This window comes from Pinus tabuliformis, chromosome 3_2 (genome assembly GCF_031772625.1).
Source record: "Pinus tabuliformis cultivar Carrire ecotype Pingquan chromosome 3_2, CPIR1, whole genome shotgun sequence".
NCBI lineage: Eukaryota > Viridiplantae > Streptophyta > Pinopsida > Pinales > Pinaceae > Pinus > Pinus tabuliformis.
The window spans coordinates 104,761,794-104,781,118 of NC_142302.1; the positions used below are offsets into that span (position 1 = coordinate 104,761,794).

Here is a 19,325-nt window from a genome sequence, read left to right on the forward strand (position 1 = left end):
TATTAGAAAACTAACAAGTAACAATCTTCATGAGGTGCACATGGAGGGCTTGGTTGTTTGCTTGGCAGGAAAACCCCATTGGAGAAGTGTTGGAGCAATTAGGAGTAGATCATTAGGCCCTAGCCGATATGGGATCACTTGATTTCTTACATGGACGCTTGGTTTGAGTGTTCATGGAGGTGTAGTGGATCTAGAGGAATGCAAGGCTTAGGGGATAGCATTCAAGCCATGGAGACAAATATAGAGCCAAGTGGATAACCCCTAAGAGAAAAAAAAAAAATCCCATTTTATCCAACTTGCCAGCCAGCAGCCCTGTGTGATCTACAAATAGCTAGCCTCAAAGGCCCTCCATCTATGCTCCAATTAGTTCTTTGTGACATCTAGCTTACTTATCAGATGAAGGTGCGCCATACATTATAAGATAGATTAACCATTTATATAATCCAGTGTTGCGGGGGAGCGCCCCCCCCCCTCGCTCCCGCTCCCGATCCACGCTCCGGGCGGGAGCGACTCGGGAGCGGGTCGGGAGCGCGCTCCCGAAATCGCTCCCGAAAAGGGAGCGATTTCGGGAGAGCGCTCCCTAAAAAAAATTTCGCTCCCTGCGTTTTCGGGAGCGTTTTGCCTTTTTTGCATTTTTTTTTTGTAGTAATGTTCGAAATGCAATTTTTTTTGAAAGAAACAAATAGTTTTTGAGTGGGGCAACTTAATGATCAAGTCTAGGCCCTAGTATTGATATGCTATTCATGGTAATGTTAAATTCTTAAAGTAAAAGTGACATTTTCTTTAATTTTCATTTTCATCCTTTTACTTAAATTTTTAACATTACCATGAAATGACTCAAGATGTTTGAGAGTGGTTTCGTCCTCATTGGATTTCATATGGAAAAAGTAGAATTTTAGATTTCATTCAAAATCCAGCAGACTTATCAGTTTTTTCAGGATTTCAGGATTGGGGGATTGCAATGTTTCCATTGAATTTTGTCATGTATTAGGGTATGGAACTCATATTTAATCAAGAGTACCAATCCCTCTATGTACCTTGATGTTAGTGACATTGGTTGTCGAACTCCTCTATCATGACCCTTCTAAAAATGTACGCATCACTCAAACAAAATCTTGACTTGACATGCTATGCTTTTTCTATCTTATGTTAATGCTTAGAGGGTGATATTAATGACAAAGATCCCTATACAGATACAAAGGTAATGACAAAGATACCTCTGGATATTAATGCTTGGAGGGTGATATTAATGGCAAAGATCCTGATTTTGCAACAAGACAAAAAAATTAGACATTTCTCGTGGTGGCAAGAGGCCCAAGCATAAGAAATAGATAATAGATTTACTTCTCTTTTCTAGTTTCTAGTAGCTTTTATAACTATTGACTCTTTCATATTTATTATGATATTTTTTTAAACAATATATGACAATTTAAGTTTGAAGTTGGCAATTATAACTCATTAGTAATGAATTATGAATATGATGCTTCATGAAAGTTGAAAGTTGTTTCATTTCATTTCATTTTATAACATTTCATTTCATGTTAGATATTATTTGTTGTAATGGTTACACTTAGCTTACAAGTACAACTTTGGTGATCAATGATGATAAATGTTATATATTGAATTTTGAAAGCTTGAAACTTTAAGATTGATGAATCATGAGACTCAATATGTTGTATGTTACTATGTTACTAACTTGCGGACGTGGTTGATGAAGATTATAACTTCTAGATGATTGTTGTTATATGGTTCAATCTATGCTTTTTTATGTTTTTTATATCTAATTCATCATTCTACATGTTTTTGTTGACATATATGTATCAAAAATTAAAAAATATAAAAATATATATATTTTTAAAAAATCGCTCCGGGATTCGCTCCCAAACCGGGAGCTTCTGAAAATGGTCGCTCCCGCTCCCGTTTTCGCTCCCGCTCCCCGCTCCCGCTCCCGCTCCCAAGTAACATTGATATAATCAAACGCTTTCATTTAATGTTTAAGAGCATATTGGTATGGATCACAGGGTGATTTGGATGAGTGACCGCTTTTGGTTGTATTCTTGTTCCCATGCTTCACCTTGGTGGTTATCCCCAACCCTTAGTCCAATGTGACCTTCTTTGAGGCCTTTTTTTCCACTATCTAGGAGGAGCACAAATAGGAGGCATTGATTGATGTTGTGTGTACATGGTAGTCCATACTTGACACTTTCCAATTGTCCCTTGTTTCCACATCCCAATTTTTTGGTTGATTGCTACATGTCACTAGTATTGGCTCCCTGATTTCCTCATTCCTTAGTAGGAGCCTAGAAACTTTGCCTTAAGAGGTTGACGCAACAGAAAGAAAAGAAATAGCATGAGCCATTATGATAAAATGCAAAAAAATTGGTTGGGATATAATAAAGTACATGGACAAAAGTCTAGCCTGAGCTCTACCCCCTCATTATCCCTCACCTGGTTCCTAGTTAATGCATGAGAAAATTAAAATGAAAAGAAATTTCATATCCCAACCCTGATGAGTAAGAAATCACTTCATCTTTAAGAGGTAATTGATGCATAAATATAAGCTTGTGACCCAAGCTATGCAAGAAAAAGAAAAATAGGCCAAGGAAAGGGGTAACTCAGGTCCCATGATTACTCCCTCTTCACATTATAACACTCAAGAATTATGGTATTTTATAGCCAATACACAAATTATCCCATCTTCCATAAAGTAAAAACCCCATCATCCCACTACCCATTTGCACCAACTAATTCATGTGTTAGCCTAGGAATTGTTCTTCCCCTTAGGGTTGGAAGCACCTCATAGGGCCTCTGAATAACCATCCCTATCTGAGCATAGTAACTTGTTTACAAAACCTAAGCTAGAAAGGCATTTGAAGACAATACTTGTGTGAAGTGCTCTTGTGCCTTTGGCATTAAATATGGTCCATTGTGATACCCTTATGGTTATTTTACCTATGATGATGATCTCACTTGATTTTGAGAGTATGTTTCAGATGTTTTCTCCTAGGTATAGTTGTTGTCCCTTGAGGGATTGATTGAGACTTCTCCAACACTTTAGAGAATACGTCCAACCCCACTTCATGACACTTTGGGGCACAATAACCAAGACATAAAACACTTAGAGAAGAGCGTTGACCTTACAATGGATCCAACATTGATGATGACCACCTTTTCTTCCCTCTAAAGGATTAAAAGTTGATATTGAGGCCAGGATGTTGCCTAGGATGAAGATGTATCCCAAAGACCACAAGTCGCTCAAAGGTTGGCCTTGCACCTTCTTGATGGATGTTTCCCTATTTCTAGACCAATTTGATGACAATGATGACTTGAGATCCATTTAGAAGGCATGGTACACCTTTCTGAATGATGACATCATGCCCTAGGGTTATGACATCACTCTCATGAGGCTTATAGAGTGATGATATGGGGCTTGCTTGATGATGACATGATGATGAGGAGGGTTTTTGCTTGATGATGCACATTTGTTGATGAGGAGATGGCTTGGAGTGAGGAGCACTCTTTTGACCCATCCTTAGCAACTTCTTGATGGAGATCATTGCCATTGGAGGATGATGTCACCCTTGAAGAGCCTTTCTCACACATGTGGGCTAAAAGGAGGCCTTTCGTTATGTTTTATCGCTGAGATAAATATCTTTTAGGTTGGCTTGTGATCTATTTATTGATAAGGAGATGACTTGGAGTGAGGAGCACTCTTTTGCCCATCCTTATCACCTTCTTGATGGAGATCTTCACCACTGGAGGATGATGTCACCATTGGAGAGCCTTTTGCTCACATGTGTGGACTAAAAGGAGGCACTTTGTTATGTTTTAACATTGAGATAACTATCTTTTAGGTCGACCTATGACCTACTTAACTTCTAAACACTTAAAATATCATCTTTATGCTTTTAGCCCGATTTTGCCCTAATCGACTTGGTTGCCTTCACATAAATAGAGGGAAGACAATTTAGGAGAATCATTGTCACACACTCATTATTTCTCTTGTGAGAGAGTGTGCGCTAGTTTTTCTTAACTCTTGGATGCAATGGATCACAAAAGGATAGTGAATTGTCTTGGGAAGGATGAACTTGATTGGAAGGATTTTCTCTTGGATTGATGAAGTGATGATATGGTGAATTCTATTTTATTGTGAGTGTCTTCTTCCATTTTGCAAATTTGTAAAAATAGGATTTCTATGAAGCTTTCATGATATGTTGAACATTTTATGGCTCTAAAATCCCCTTCCCAATATTTGTCATCTAGAATCCATCAAGGAAACTTAGAATAGCATTCATTGACCTTAAATCTCCAACTCATTGAAAACCGCTAGGACTTGACTGAGAGGCTCTCTCTGTTACTTGCTCCAACCAAGGTCATCCAACTTTGACCTCACCCTTTTTTGACTCCATATTCCCAAGATTGATAAGGCACTAGTCCTTGTGTGTCAATCTTTAAAAAATTTAAACTTTCTTCTTTTTAATGCTAAAGTAGGATTAGGCTATGGACAAATCTGCATTAAATAGCATAAATTACCTTGAATATCATAGTCCTAGGATTAGGCTTTGCATCTCTCAAATTGAAAAAGGAAAAATATCATTTTTATTCATTTTTCAGCCATAATTCTAGGGCTGACGTCTCGGAATTAATTACTGTTTTCATATTATCAGCCATTGAAAAGTTGTAATATTTTCCCTTGTTTGCTCATTAAATAACTTTTAATAGTTTACTGTTTATCATTAAATCTGGGATGCTGTCATAAATTTTCAATCTTATAAATTGTCTTTTTTATTTTAAGCCCTGATTTCTAATAGCAAACATTAAATTTAAGGTGGTATGTACTTGCAATCTATTTGAGCATCTCCAAGGCTTATCTTAGCCCTCTAGAACTAGCCATAGGTTCTTTGAACTCGCCACCTCATTTCACCTAGAGCCCTACCTTATCGAATATTAATTTAGGGTGTCGGAATTAACAGAGTCCTTTTAGGATATTTACCCTAAGAATACTTGAGTTACTTAGTCTCCTACACCTATTGGGAAGCCTCCCTTCTGGGCATAACATCCATCCACAGAACAGCATGGGAACAGCCACTAAAGAGACAGTGGTGGCTGATCTCATTGTTGCCCTTAACCTAGAGTGCCTAGTGAGGTTTTTTGCAGTGTCAAAGACCTTCGGACCCCTGCTTGATGGGCATGATTGCCTAGGAGTTTGACATGTATCCTGTATCATCTTAGAGCTTGAGTGCTTCGCACATAATTATTAGCTAGGTTGCTTGAGATGGTTGTGGACCTTGGGCACTTTGCCATTGTAGACCTCCCTCACCTATTCCATATAAAAGGAGGAGAGAATATTTTATTTTATTAATCACACCAACCATTCACATCATTTCTTAGAAATGTGAACTTGGCCGAACTTGCATCTTTCATATGTAACTCTTCTTCATTGTAGTTTGCACTCTTGGCTAGTGTGCTAGGGTTCACCTTGCACATCCATTTTCGGTTCATTTCTTTCTACTCACTGATGACTGTCTTTTATAAAAGGAAATTTCAGAATTATTAAAAACTAGAATGCAAACCTAGCCCCCTCGGATTTAGATATAATTACTTTCATCAGCTTTTTCATTCATTTATTTTCAGTCATTAATCATTCATTTATTTTCAATCATTAAAAATTCTTCATAGTTTCCAGGAAAACAAACTGCTGATTTGAATTCAAGAGTTGCACCTTCGATGTACAGTCCAAAGAAGAAGAGATCACAACTGAACTAGATCCCCCAGTGCTTAGTACCAGATCAGTTATTGAGTTTCGATGTTCAGCCCAAGAATATAAACAACTTGGCCCTGCATTTGCTCGTGAATCCTCTGCTGTATCTAGCATACTGCAAGGAAATCTCTTGTAAGCACCAAGCTAATTTACATGCAATTCAAGTTTAAACCATCACTAAATAAATTCCATGGTATGAAATCTTTATGTAAATCTTTACCACAGTTTAGCTGGAAATATCCGTATCATATTTTAAAAGAAAACTATAAAAATACCTAATTAGAGGCCAAACATGAATTACACCATCATCTGCACCAGAGATTAGAAGAGAATCATCATCCGAAAACACCAAACAGTTCACTGATTTATGGTGAGAAGACCATTGTTGAAGCAATCTGCCGCTTGCAACCTGTTGAACATATCACATGTTATGGTAGAAACCAGACTCAATAAGGAATTGAGGGCAGAGTCCTGCAGACAGCACTGCTAGACCAGTATTAACTGTGAATGTCACCAAAATTCAGAAATGCAAAATACTGTGTTATGTGCTTTCCAACACCAAACATATGTTTGCGTAAGTGTTAGAATTTTCAGCCAGAAAATGAGAGTTAGAATTTCATTCTGTTGAAACATAGCTATATCCCCATGGTTATACAAACCAAATAACCACTTGAAAACTAAGTTGCAAAAAACTTAGAAATGGGTATAGCATGGATATGCAATCCCAAAAATTTTAGGTAATGGGGAACATGGTATTCAAAAGTACACAAAATATAAATAAAAAATAATCAGTTTTCACTTTAAACTTTTAAAGTAGCAAATTAGAATGATAAAAACAAACAATCTAATAGAAAGATTATGTATGTATCAACTACAGAGATGATTACAATATGCACAATCCCAAATTAACATTATATCTTAGAATATTATGCAAAAACAAAACATAAAGCTGGCCAGTAAAAATAATGAAGCCCACAAGAGCCTTATTGCTGGAAATGCTCTTAAAATTGCTTCCAATGTTTCCAACACTCTTAAAACCCTTGTTGTTACTGTACACAGGCTATCGTTCAGGAAGGTGTGAGAAATGAAAGAGAAAAGGGATTTTTCTATAGGAAATGAAGGGTATTAGGATTTCTATTTCTTTCAATTCATTGTAAATTTGATTAATTGTCATTTTTTAATGTTTTGAGGGATGTATTTATCATTTTGTTTTTAGCGGTTTTATGGAACCCACACTCATGCTTTTTCATGCTATAAATAAACCCCTACAAGTGGAAATACAATGGAAACGTGGGGAACATTTTGGATAGCATTTCCATTTTGAGAGACACAACATTAAACATTTCCCCAAGTTTCTTCCAGCTCAAGGGAGGCTTTCCTAATTAGGATCGCAAAAATTTTAAAGAAACAAAGTGCCAAGGTGGTTTAGAAAGTAAATTCCAGCAAAACAGGTTGTAAAGTTTGCAGAAAATAAAATGGGTAGTAGGACTAGAGATGAGTGCCTAGTCCATTGGCTGAATGGGGCCATAACAAGGCTCAAATGTGAGGCTGTATTGAAGGTTGAAAGAGTACAATATCGCTGAAAAATACAAGTTGACTGCACTCATCTTTGATGTCCCATATTGCAAAAATAAACCGAGGTTTGTAACATATGTAGACAACAGCCACAATTAACGATAATACAGCTATCACGAGTTATGTTAATGTGCATTGACCCATAAATAAAGAAGAAAATACAATCATGAACAAAATTCCATTGATAACCTAAAATGAATATGGAAGGAGTATACCAAGTTCTTGCTCCTTGAGCACATGTCAAAAGTCATTCCAGCGAAATGAAAGCAACAATAGAAATGTGAAAGACAACCTCACTCAGAAGATAGTTGCAGAGCCTCCAAGCACATCCAGGGAATATTGCATTAAGCTCCAAGGGAGAGAGCTCTCCCAAATCTAACCTCGCAAAGAAGTGAGGGAACTTCTCCTATTAAATATAGTCTCTATCTCAACCTCTTATCATAAAAAATTATATTTCCTTCATTCTAGAAAGTGCTGGAAGTGCACAAGCCTTCACGATCGACCACGAATAAGTGACAATAAAAACTCCATGCAATGTATCACCAAGTTTTCAAGAGTCCACCACACATGAGAAGCAAGAGAGAACCACTATTATATGGCTAGGTAAACCAATAAAATGTATGCTAGGATGACTTATGCACAATTCAACTTGAAGACACACGGCTGCATTTGATTATGGCTTCAAAATATTGCAACAGGGCTCAAATACCCACCATATCATATATATGTTTATGGACAGTTTGACTTAGACCCTCTCTGAGTGGGTGTTTTGGCTACAGCCAGTCCACACTTTTTTGGTTTTTGTATTCAAACCCAGTATATACTGCTTTTATTAGAAGCTAAAAAGAAGCTTTATTCAAAAAACAGGTGTTAATTACAGTAGATGCATTGGATACATTATATGAAGACCAAAATCAAGGTATATCACACAAGTTTAGAAGAAAATAGTCTCACAGTCATGATGTGGGAACTAAGAGGACCATGCAATTCTCTAAAAATTACAATACAATTCAATTAGAAATATAAGAGTATAGAATCTAGATCCTATTGACTCTTCAGGCAAACAGACTTGCCCAAGCTGTAGTCCAAAATGTCACCACTTGACTGATATCCTTCTCAACATTCCACAATATTTAGGACAAAGGCATATACTTCATGAAGATGCATCAAGAATTTTAGTGTTTTGAGAAAATGTACCTCCCATATGAATAACTTTCCAGAAGGTGCCCCACCTACAAGATAAGATCCATCACTTGTACATGCAAGTGGTCCTATAGGCTCTACAGGATAGCTTCTGTGCAGAACTTGAGCCTGCAATTAAAATAAGTCAAATAAAATTCTGGTTAGTATGGAACTGTATCAGAAATTACTAAAACCCAGAAAACAACGTGCTCCATAATTTATAACAAAATTTAGATATTCATTGCATAATCATGCCTTACATTCTTCCAAAACTTAAAAAATAATTTACCTTTTTGTTCCATGCTCAAACCGTCCACTTTTAATAATATATTCTTAATTGAAACAACATTGGCAATATCATAATCAAATAGCCTTCAATTAATATATATGGGAAAATAAAACCAATGTTGCAAACATCAGCATCGGGATAAAATCAGCAAAGGTCCGGAAAACCAAAATATCGTAAAAATTGGGAAAATATCGTCAAAAATTTCAAACATCGGCAAAATTAAGATACCACCAAAATATCGGTAAAAATCAGCAAACATCAGATAAGCCAAAACAATCACGATAAAATCGGGATGTTTGCAACACTGAATAAAACTCCCTTGATTTGTTAATTTTCCACGAAATTCTGCAACTGTTTAGATAAACAATCCGAAACTAACTTTTTTTCATCAAGACACAAAATTTCTTAACACTTATAAGCAGCGGAATAAACACAGATAAAAACACAGTCACACAATTTACACAATAATTTTTCTTGGGAAAACCCTCTTCTTTGCTATAGTATTAACTATTTATTGATAGAGTTTGAGCAATTAGATCTCTTACAAGCCACTCTGTTTCAATTTGAGAACACACTTGTTCTCGCTGCTAACCTAGCTTGAAACACCCTGCATACACTTGATCCTTGCTCCTTTAGTGCACTTGCTGCCCAATTTCCTAGCGCACTAGGACCTCCTATTTCTGTGCGCACTTGGGCTCCTATTATTTAGGACGCAGCTCCTATTTCTGTGCTAAAATTAGCTCAATAACTTGTGCATTCTTACTCCTCAAGCCCACACACACCACAAGCAAAGAGCTCTCACACAAACCTTTGTGCTCTCTCTCACAATCTTGTGAGTTGTGTCTTGTCACAGTGCTTTGTGCACAAAACAACTATGAAACTTTGTGCCTTTGTCCTCCTTTCATTAATTCAATCCATGCTAAAATTGGCAAGTTATAAATTTTGAACACAAGTTGTGATTGACTAGTTAACTGAGTCTAATTGGTTCTCTAACTCGTCCTTGCCTCAATTAGAAACTGAAGCTCCCACTCATCCTCTTCTAAATTTGAACTGGGACTTGGAGATCGACTTAACTGACCCTCCAATCTCTATGCATGAATTTCCTTGCTCCACAAACTCATCCATCTACATGAACTCATCCATGTTAAAAGAAAGACTGACCATGGTCTTACTTGACAAAGGCACGAGTCAAGAAGACCTTCCACGCTACTATTTTCAACACTCCCTCTTAGCAAGGAAGGGATTTTGTACAACTCCCAACTTGTCTCTGAAATAGACAAAACTACTTCTTGCCAATGCCTTGGTCAAGATATTTGTTGTCTACTCCTCTATTGGAATGTACGGTAGCTTCACTATCCCTTTCTGCACACAATCTCTAAGATGATGATACCTGATCTTGATATGCTTGGAGCGATCATGAAACACTGGATTCTTAGAGAGCTTAATGCAACTCTGATTATCACAGTGTATCACAGTAGGCTCCATCCCCTGTCTGAAAAGTCCCACAAGCAATTTCCTCCTCCAAAATTCAAATAGCCTCACACGCTACTAAACTGGCAGTCATGTACTCAGCCTCTACTGAACTGAGCTACCATCTCTCGTTCCTCTCTAAATTTCCTCCTGAACGCAATCAATCCAAAACCTTTCCCAACTAGGAAAATTTTCTCTACCACTCATTGCATCCTGGCAGCTAGACCAAGGCTTATGGAGTCCCAAAGCCACAAGACTCACAAGGTCTTTTTCTACTACTGTCTCGCCCACACCACCTAGCTCATCCCTAACTTGAGTGAACTTTGAAAGATATGTGGCAATGGGCTTGTTGAATACTAAAGTGTACCTAAAAAAATTTGAAGACTCCATGCCCGAGGATGTATTAGAGGCTTCATGTACTATCAAAGTTTACTATATCATAAGAGTTTTTTAACTCTACTTCTTCTTCTCATCTTCTCATGTTGTACTCAGATTCCACAAGCCCTACGAGGATGACGTAAAATGATGATAGTGTGATGAATTGAGTCACGTAATAGGCCTGGGTAACTTGAAACATTGTCATCAAGTGAGTTTAATCTGGGAGGGTTTTTTTTACTTGGCTAGTTATTAGGTACTTTTAGCCTCAAAGCATAACCCCAAAGCTGAAGTGTGGCTTGATGGCGAGGCCTTGGGTGAGTCCTAGTGTCTAGAGTCATTGTATATTACCATACTAGATCACTCAAAAAAATTTGTGGAATTTGAAGAGATCTAGGGGTCAGTTTTTTAATTTTTTTAATTTCCCGAGGGGCAGAAATTTATCTCATGTACTTGTTGTGGTGAGTAACCTCATTATCCATTGAAGTTGTCATTTGTTGTTGAAGTATCTCATCTAGCAAGTGCTACACTTTTCTTATGCAAGTATAGCTTTGGTTCATTAAATTTCATTTTGCAATTCATTGTCCTTTGAATTGCTACTTTACACGCTTATGAATCTTGAATGATAGTATCTTTGCTTAAAGCATTTCTTTAAAGTGCAATTTATCTCACAAATTGATATCTCTTTATCTAACATTGATTTATTTTGTGGGATTACCTGGTGTCTCATTTTGAGTATTTATTTTTGAGCAAGTCTTTACTATTATTGAAGCAATCATAAGGCATTGGTTTTACATATTTATCTTTTGAAATTATGTGGATGATCATTGAAAATATCTTTATTTGATTATTGAACCCATATCTTGTATTGTTCATCATATTCATTTAGCTTGCTCATAATTTTGAAGTAGTCCCATTGACTTAGGGTCTCCTAGAAACTTACACCATTTCATCTAACTTTTCATTAGGGATGACCCCCCTTAGCTTTACCTAGGAGAGAGTTTCGACGAAAAGAGTTGGGAATAGGTGACAACCCATCTCTTAGGTTTGCAACCAAGCCACACCTTGCGGAGTTAAGGGCTTTCCTCACACTAACTTAGGTGTATGTGCTAGGCGGCATCAACATTCTTTTGGCACCATTGTTGGGGATAAGTCCTCTTGTACCTGGAAATCAACTAACTTTTGGTTTTTGCACATTGGACTTTGAGTTACATTCCTGCTCAAGTGGCGACTCCAGTTAAATCAAATTCTGCAAGAGTTTCTACTAGGAGGAATCCAGGTGGTCTAGTTAGCCCCACTCTTGATCCTAAAAGGGTTCTAAGAGTGGGGTTAAATAGACACTCTCATAGTAGGCTTCTTGCTAATCTTGGGCAGGAGGCTATTTCTGATATCAATTTGCTTTTTCAAGGAAAAGTACATCAAGACATCACGAATGATCTTTTTGCTTCTTGTGACTTTACTAACATAAATGGCTATCCTCACAATATCCCTGACAAGGCTATTGAAAAGTTGTCTTCTTTTCAAGGAACAATGCCATTAGTGTTGCATCACATGTTAAGAATTTCAATGTTTGCATTTTCAAGTGGTGCAACACTACTAACGAAGAGGATGTAAAGATGAGGCTCTTTGTCCTTTCTTTAGAGGATTCTCTTGATTGGTTCACTGAGCAACCTACTAACTCTTATAACTCACTGCAAGATATCATTGATGTTTTCATGGAAAATTTTGGAGAGAAGAAAGAGAATAGGCATCTAATCAACGCTATAAGCTTTATGAAGAAGAATGAGAAGGAAACTATGGCTGAGTTTAATAAGAGAATTAATTACTTGGTGAAAAGCATGCCTAATGATGTTAAACCTCCTGAAAAGTTTATTTTATGCTCTTATTTGGATGCTTTGGTGACATCGCATATGCACTGAGGAGAAAGGAACCTGCAAATCTGAGTGAAGCTCAAGCTAAAGCCTCAAAGATGGAAAAGGCTAGAAATGAATCAAGAAAGTCAGAAATTCCTAGTTTCAGTAGAGGACCATCAAAGTCTCATGACTCTGAAGGGAAGGTCAAAGAAGAAAATGCCCATGACCCCATCAAAGAATTAACTCAACTCATCAAGACTATGGAAGCAAATCACACTAATCAAATGAATGTCATCCAAAATAGATTGGTAGCCATGGAAAGGAATCAAGCTGGGAGATTCCAAAATAGAGGAAGTGAAAATGGAAAAAGAGAGGACCTCCCAATTAACATAGGCCACCAAATCCACTTGATTCTACTAATCTTGTTGATGGTTCCATTCCTTATTATAGACCTTGTGATGAAATGCATGATGAAGCCACTTGTCCTTATGTGAGAACAATATTGGAAGGAGGAATGGCTAGGACAAGTGAGCTAATAAATTTGGTTGGCAAGGAGCATGTTAATTTTAGGTATGTTCTATGCTTAGAGCAATTTATTTCAATTTTCACAGTTAGCTCAATATCTTTTTTAGATTAGCAATCACATCAGCATAATAGTAAATTGCAGATAGAACATAAACATAAATCGCAGAAGACAAGCCAAGACAAGAGGACACAAGATGTGGCGCTAGCCAGGGACAAACCCCAATGTGGGGAAACCCTTGGTCAATTCTTCTTATATGTTCTTCAATAGTTCAGCAGAAAGAGAGAGAGATAGTACATTTACAACAAAAGTCAACACTTTGACTTATCTAAATAAGAGCATAGATTATCTTTAAGAAGATGATACATGAGGTAGCTGAACTCAGTTGAAGACATGTTGCTTCAATTAATTCTCCAAGGTGACTCCATCACCATGTTGCACCTATCAGTGTGCTGCTCCTCATCATCATGTTGCACCTCACTGTGCTGCACCCATCATCAATATGCTGCATCTCATCATGCTTCATTAATCATGATTGTTCCCATCATTTTACTGCTGAGCTCTTCATTGCACTATGTTGCACTGTACTTGCAGCTCCCATTGTTGTACCAATTTTGCACCATGTACCATTGCTCCACCAAGAATCATTGTTGCACCATGTACTTGCTGCACCATGTACTTGCTGCACCAAGTACCATTGTTGTCCCAAGTACCATTGTTGCACTATGATTGCTGCACCATGTACTTGTTGTCCCATGTATCCACCATGAACCATTGTTGCACCATGTACTTGCTGCACCAAGTACTTGTTGTGCCATGTATCATTGTTGCACCATGTGACCTTGCTCTCCCAAGTATCATTGTTGCACCATGTGACCTTGTTGTCCCATGTATCATTGTTGCACCAAGTATCATTGTTGTCCCATGTACTATTGTTGCACCAAGTATCATTGTTGTCCCATGTATCCACCATGAACCATTGTTGCACCATGTACTTGCTGCACCAAGTACTTGTTGTGCCATGTATCATTGTTGCACCATGTGACCTTGCTGTCCAATGTATCATTGTTGCACCATGTGACCTTGTTGTCCCATGTATCATTGTTGCACCAAGTATCATTGTTGTCCCATGTACTATTTCTGCACCAAGTATCATTGTTGTCCCATGTACATTGCTGCACCAAGTATCATTGTTGTCCCAAGTATCATTGCCCAACTTGGCTCCCACAGGCTGCTCAACAAACTGATCCAAAACTGTCCTCAATCTAGCCCATAATTTCCCTTATGAAGTGCGGCTGCCCTTCAATGGGAGGTTGCCCCTCCACGCTGCTCTTTTAAGGAAGATTCAAGCCCTTAAACATAAACTTATCCTCCTAAAAAACAACGACATCCTACAAGTGTATAGACAGACCTGTGGCAGCCTCTTATGAGGACTGTCCACCCACCAAACAGCCTCCAAACTAACTCGTTGTCCCTGCCTTGGCTGTGGCCTACAAGAACAGGGCTTCGGCCCTCCCACCAACAGTTTTGTCCTCAAAAACGGACCCCTGAACAGACCTTAACCCACATTGTTTCAGATCCTCTTTTGTTGCGGCTAGGGCACATAATTCTTCTCTCCAACGAGTTCTCTTTCTAAGGTACATGTTGCACAAGATTGGATGTGTCCTAGATCTAGGTGTGTAGAGCTGCTATTGCATCATCTAGGACTGAGTTTAGACTTCATGCTAGGTTCCTTTCCTCTTGTGTCTAGAGCTTCCTCCTCTTAGACTTCTCTTCCACTAAAACCCAAAACAAGTGGAGAGAAATCAAGAGTGAAGTGTGTGTAGAAATGACTATCAAGTCACCTCCTTTTATACTAAAACGTTGAGCACATGTGGGGGTTATTTGATTGCTGGCCGACCTTGGCGAATTGTCCCATAACACAAATAAATTCATATCTCCATGAATACTTATCGGAATCGGATGATCTTTAGATCAATTCTACACCTCTTGATGAGAGGGATCCAAGAAAAATATCAGCGGCCATAAATAAGATGACCCACATGGAGTTTGGCCCTAGTTGCCAATTTTAACAGAGCATCATTTGTCCATGGAGAATTGGATGGAAGTTGTGGAGAGTAGCCAAAGGGTAAATAAGAAGTCTCCATCTTCCAAAAGTGTGAACAACTTTGGTGAGTTGGATAGGATCACTAAATTATATGGAGAAAAGCTTTCTTCAAATCAAATTTTAGAAATAGCCAAAGATAGAGGTTTGACTTACCAAAGAAAGGGCAAAGAACAAGAAAAAAATCAAAATGCCCCTAAGACTTTCACTCCACCTACATCTGGGTTGAATATTGAATTGGGAGGATGGATAAACAATGCAAAGATTTTAGTACCTGTGACTGAAATCCTAAAGATACCCTCCTAAAAGTCTAAGTTGTTGAAAGCCATTGATGCACCTCATGGGAAAGAAATGTCAAATTTTGACAAGGATGGATGTGAGGATGCCCCTATCATTTTGCAAAGTAGTGATATGTGTAGAGGTAACAAGACCATCAACCTTTCTTCATTACATTATTGGTCAATGGGTTACTTTTGCTAATTGTGTGTTTGATTCTGGGGCATCATCTTGTGTTATGACTAAGAAGGTCATGCATCAATTAGACTTGAGGGTTTCTAGACGTTACCACAATATTTGTGCTATGGACTCCAAAATTATTGATGGTTTGATAAAGGATCTTCAAATCCACTTGGCAGTACATCCAGATATTATGATCACCATGGATATTGTGGTGATTGATGTCCCTGATGCTTGGGGGATGTTGTCGTCTAAAAAGTGGGGAGTTGATATAGGGGGTAGTTTGCAAATGGATCTAAGTTAAGCTACCATCCCTAATAGTGAGGACATCATCCCTAATAGTGAGGGCATCATGGTTAGCTTGGATAGGGAGTTGGAGAGAAAGTACCACGTGGAGAATCCCAAGAATCCTTATAATGAAATTGTGTATGAATCTCATGATTTGGGAAATTATGCCATCTTGGCTAATTTTGTTGCTCCTTTGGAAAAGGAAGTGGAAAGTAAGAAAGATTGGAATTGGCATATGAACTTTGATCGTGCCCATTCAAAATTTGGTAAGGGTGTTGGAATTGTCCTTACCTCTCCCCTTGATCATATATTCAATTTTGCCTATAGATTGCAATTTGATGCAATTAACAATGTAGCAGAATATGAAGCTTTGTTGTTGGGTCTAGAATTAGCAAAAGACTTGAAGATTAAAATGCTTAGTATCAAGCGGAGCTCTGATTTAGTCATTCTTCAAGTAAAGAATAAATTTGCCTGTAAGAATGATATATTAAAGAAGTATCGCAACGTTGTTTGAAATGATATGGAGTACTTTGATGCATTGGATCTTCAAACAATTCCAAGAAAAGGAAATAAACAAGTTGATGAGCTAGTTGTTGTTACATCCACTTTACAGCTTGGGGAGGGCTTGATGGATGATAAGATTAAGATGGAAGTTATTTTTAGAACATCGATTCCTAACAATATTGAGCATTGGCAAATATTTAATGATGAAAGCCAAGTGATTAGATTTTTGAATAATATGGAGGAATTTTTTGATTTCAAGGTTGGTTACAAAGAAGAGAGTTGCAACCATGTGGAGTGTAACGAAGTGTTAAATCCCACTCCTAGGGATCGTGTAGCCATGGAGAAAATGTTTGATAGGCATGATGTTGTGAAGAGAAAAGAGGATAGGAAAATTGACCCAAGGAAATTCATTGAAGTAAACATTGGTACCCCTCATGATCCAAAGATTATTAAGATAGGGAAGGGTACCACTGAGGAGGAAAGAAGAAAATTGGTAGATTTACTTCAAGAATATAGGGATGTTTTGGCCTTCTCATATGATGAGTTAAAAGGATATAGGGAATATGTTATGGAACATACTATCCCTCTAAAGGATGAGAATGCTAAGCCCTTTAGGCAAAACTTAGGCAAATAAATCCTAAGTTAGCCCCCTTGGTGCAAAAGGAGTTGCAAAAGATGCTTCAAGCTTGAATCATAGCTCATACTAGCCATTCCACATGGTGTTCAAACTTGGTTATTGTGAGAAAGAAGAATGGGTCAATTAGGTTGCGTGGATTTTCGAAATCTTAATTTAGCGTGTAAAAAGGACAATTACCCTTTGCGTAGCATGTAAACTTTATTACAAAGGGTAATAGGATCGGAAATGATGTCCTTATTGGATGGATTTTCATAATACAACCAAGTCGTGGTGAAGAAGGAAGATAGGCATAAGACATCATTCACCACACCATGGGGTACTTTTGAATATTTAAGGATGCCTTTTGGACTAACTAATGCTTGAGCAACTTTTTAAAGGGCTATGGATTATGCTTTTAAGGGCCTAATTGGGAAATTCATTGAAATTTATCAAAATGACTTCACAGTTTTTTATAAAGATGGAGCTTCTCATGTGGTCCATCTAAGGCAAATCTTTGATAGGTGTAGGGAATATGGAATATCCTTGAATCCTGCTAAGTCTATTTTTGGAGTAATTGAAGGGAAGCTACTTGGTCACATCATCTCCAAGGATGAGATCAAGATTGACCCTTAGAGAATTGAGGCAATTCAAGAGATTCCTTTGCCTCACAATATCAAGACCCTTCAATCCTTCCTAAGAAAGATCAACTTTCTTAAAAGGTTTATCTCAAATTATGCAGAAATAGCTAAGCCCAATCAATCGCTTTCAAAGAAGGATGCTAAGTTTGTTTGAGAAAATGCAGGAAGAAAGGCTTTTCAGGAAATTAACGATTCCATTGCTAGAGCACATGTTCTTGTGAGCCCTGATTATTCAGAGAAGTTCTTGATTTTCTCTTTTGCATCTGAAGATACTATTGCAGGAGTATTGCTTAAAAAGAACAAAGAAAGGTATGAACAGCCTATTGCTTTTATGAGTAGATCCCTTCAGGGGTCTGAGCTAAAATATAGCACCACGGAGAAATAGGCTTATGCCTTAGTCAAGTCCCTAAAGCAATTCAAAGTTTATGTGAGATATTCTAGAGTAATTGCATTTGTCCCCCTATTTGTTGTGAAAGACATTTTAACTCAAACAAATTGCTTAGGAACCAGGGCTAGATGGGTATCAAAGGTTCAAGAATATGATTTAGACATTAGACCTACCAAGTTGGTGAAGGGCCAAGGGTTGGCCCAAATCTTGACTGAGGGGAATGAGAGGGCATTAGGATTGATTTGTCAAAATGATTTGGACTCAACTTCATCAGAACTTCAAAAGTTAATCCAACTTGAATGGTATAGGGACATTATTTACTATTTGCAAAATTTGTCATGTCCTAACCATTTATTTGGCCATAAAAGAAGAGCATTAAGGTTGAGGGCGACTAAGTATTGCATTATGAAGGATGGTCTGGGTTGGAGAAATCAAGAGAGTGATACTTAGATGCGTTGATGAAGTTGAAGCCATGAAGCCTCTTACTGAGTTTCACTCAAGATTTTGTGGAGGGCATTATGTTGCTAAAACTACTACCCATAAGATCCTGAGAGCTGGTTATTATTGGCCTTCTATTTCTTCTGGTGTGCATAAATATGTGAGAGAGTGCCAATCTTGTCAACTATTCACTAGGAAGCAAAAGTTAGCTTCTTTTTCACTTCAGCTTGTGGTCGTGGAAGCTCCCTTTCAACATTAGGGGCTTAACTTTATACGGAAATTTAATGAAAATTCAAGTACTGGCTACTCATTGATTTTAACTACCACTAATTATTTTACTAAATGGATAGCATGCATCCCTACAAAACACGCACTATCACTCGTTTTGGTGTCCCTGCCAAGATCACAACTGACAATGCCAAACCTTTTAGCTCTGTTGAATTCTCATCATTTTGTTTTAAGTACCGTATTGTCTTATCCCACTCATCAAACTATTATCCTTAGGGTAATGGCCTAGCTGAGTCTAGCAATAAAAATTTGATCACCATCATCAAGAAGATAGTAGGGGATAACAAAAGGGCATGGGATAGCAAAATTAAATATGCTTTGTGGGCTGATATGATTACAAAGAAAAGTTCAATAGGAAAAATTCCCTTTGAGTTAGTCTATGGCTTGGATGTCACCCTTCCTATGCACCTAGGACTCCCAGCTTACCAACTTCTACAAAGCTTTACATCTGAGAAAGATGTTGTGCAAAATAGAATTAACCAAATTGTAGAATTGGATGAAACTAGGAGAAGAGCTTTTGAGCATTGTTGTAAACATCAATCGAAGGTTAAAACTTAAAAGACATTTTGAAAAATAA

General features: G+C 37.7%; 1 protein-coding gene across 1 annotated transcript in view; it reads right to left on the reverse strand.

Annotated features, from left to right (window-relative positions):
* The window catches only part of LOC149180052 (protein ROOT INITIATION DEFECTIVE 3-like), a 161,974-nt gene that overhangs the window by 94,185 nt on the left and 48,464 nt on the right, over window positions 1–19,325 (reverse strand). The window contains exons 3-5 of the mRNA XM_089413744.1: window positions 8,534–8,647; window positions 6,037–6,170; window positions 5,723–5,876 (exon numbers count right to left, since the gene is read on the reverse strand). Coding sequence (XP_089269870.1) covers window positions 5,723–5,876; window positions 6,037–6,170; window positions 8,534–8,647 — 402 coding nt within the window. The remainder of the gene's footprint in view (window positions 1–5,722; window positions 5,877–6,036; window positions 6,171–8,533; window positions 8,648–19,325) is intronic.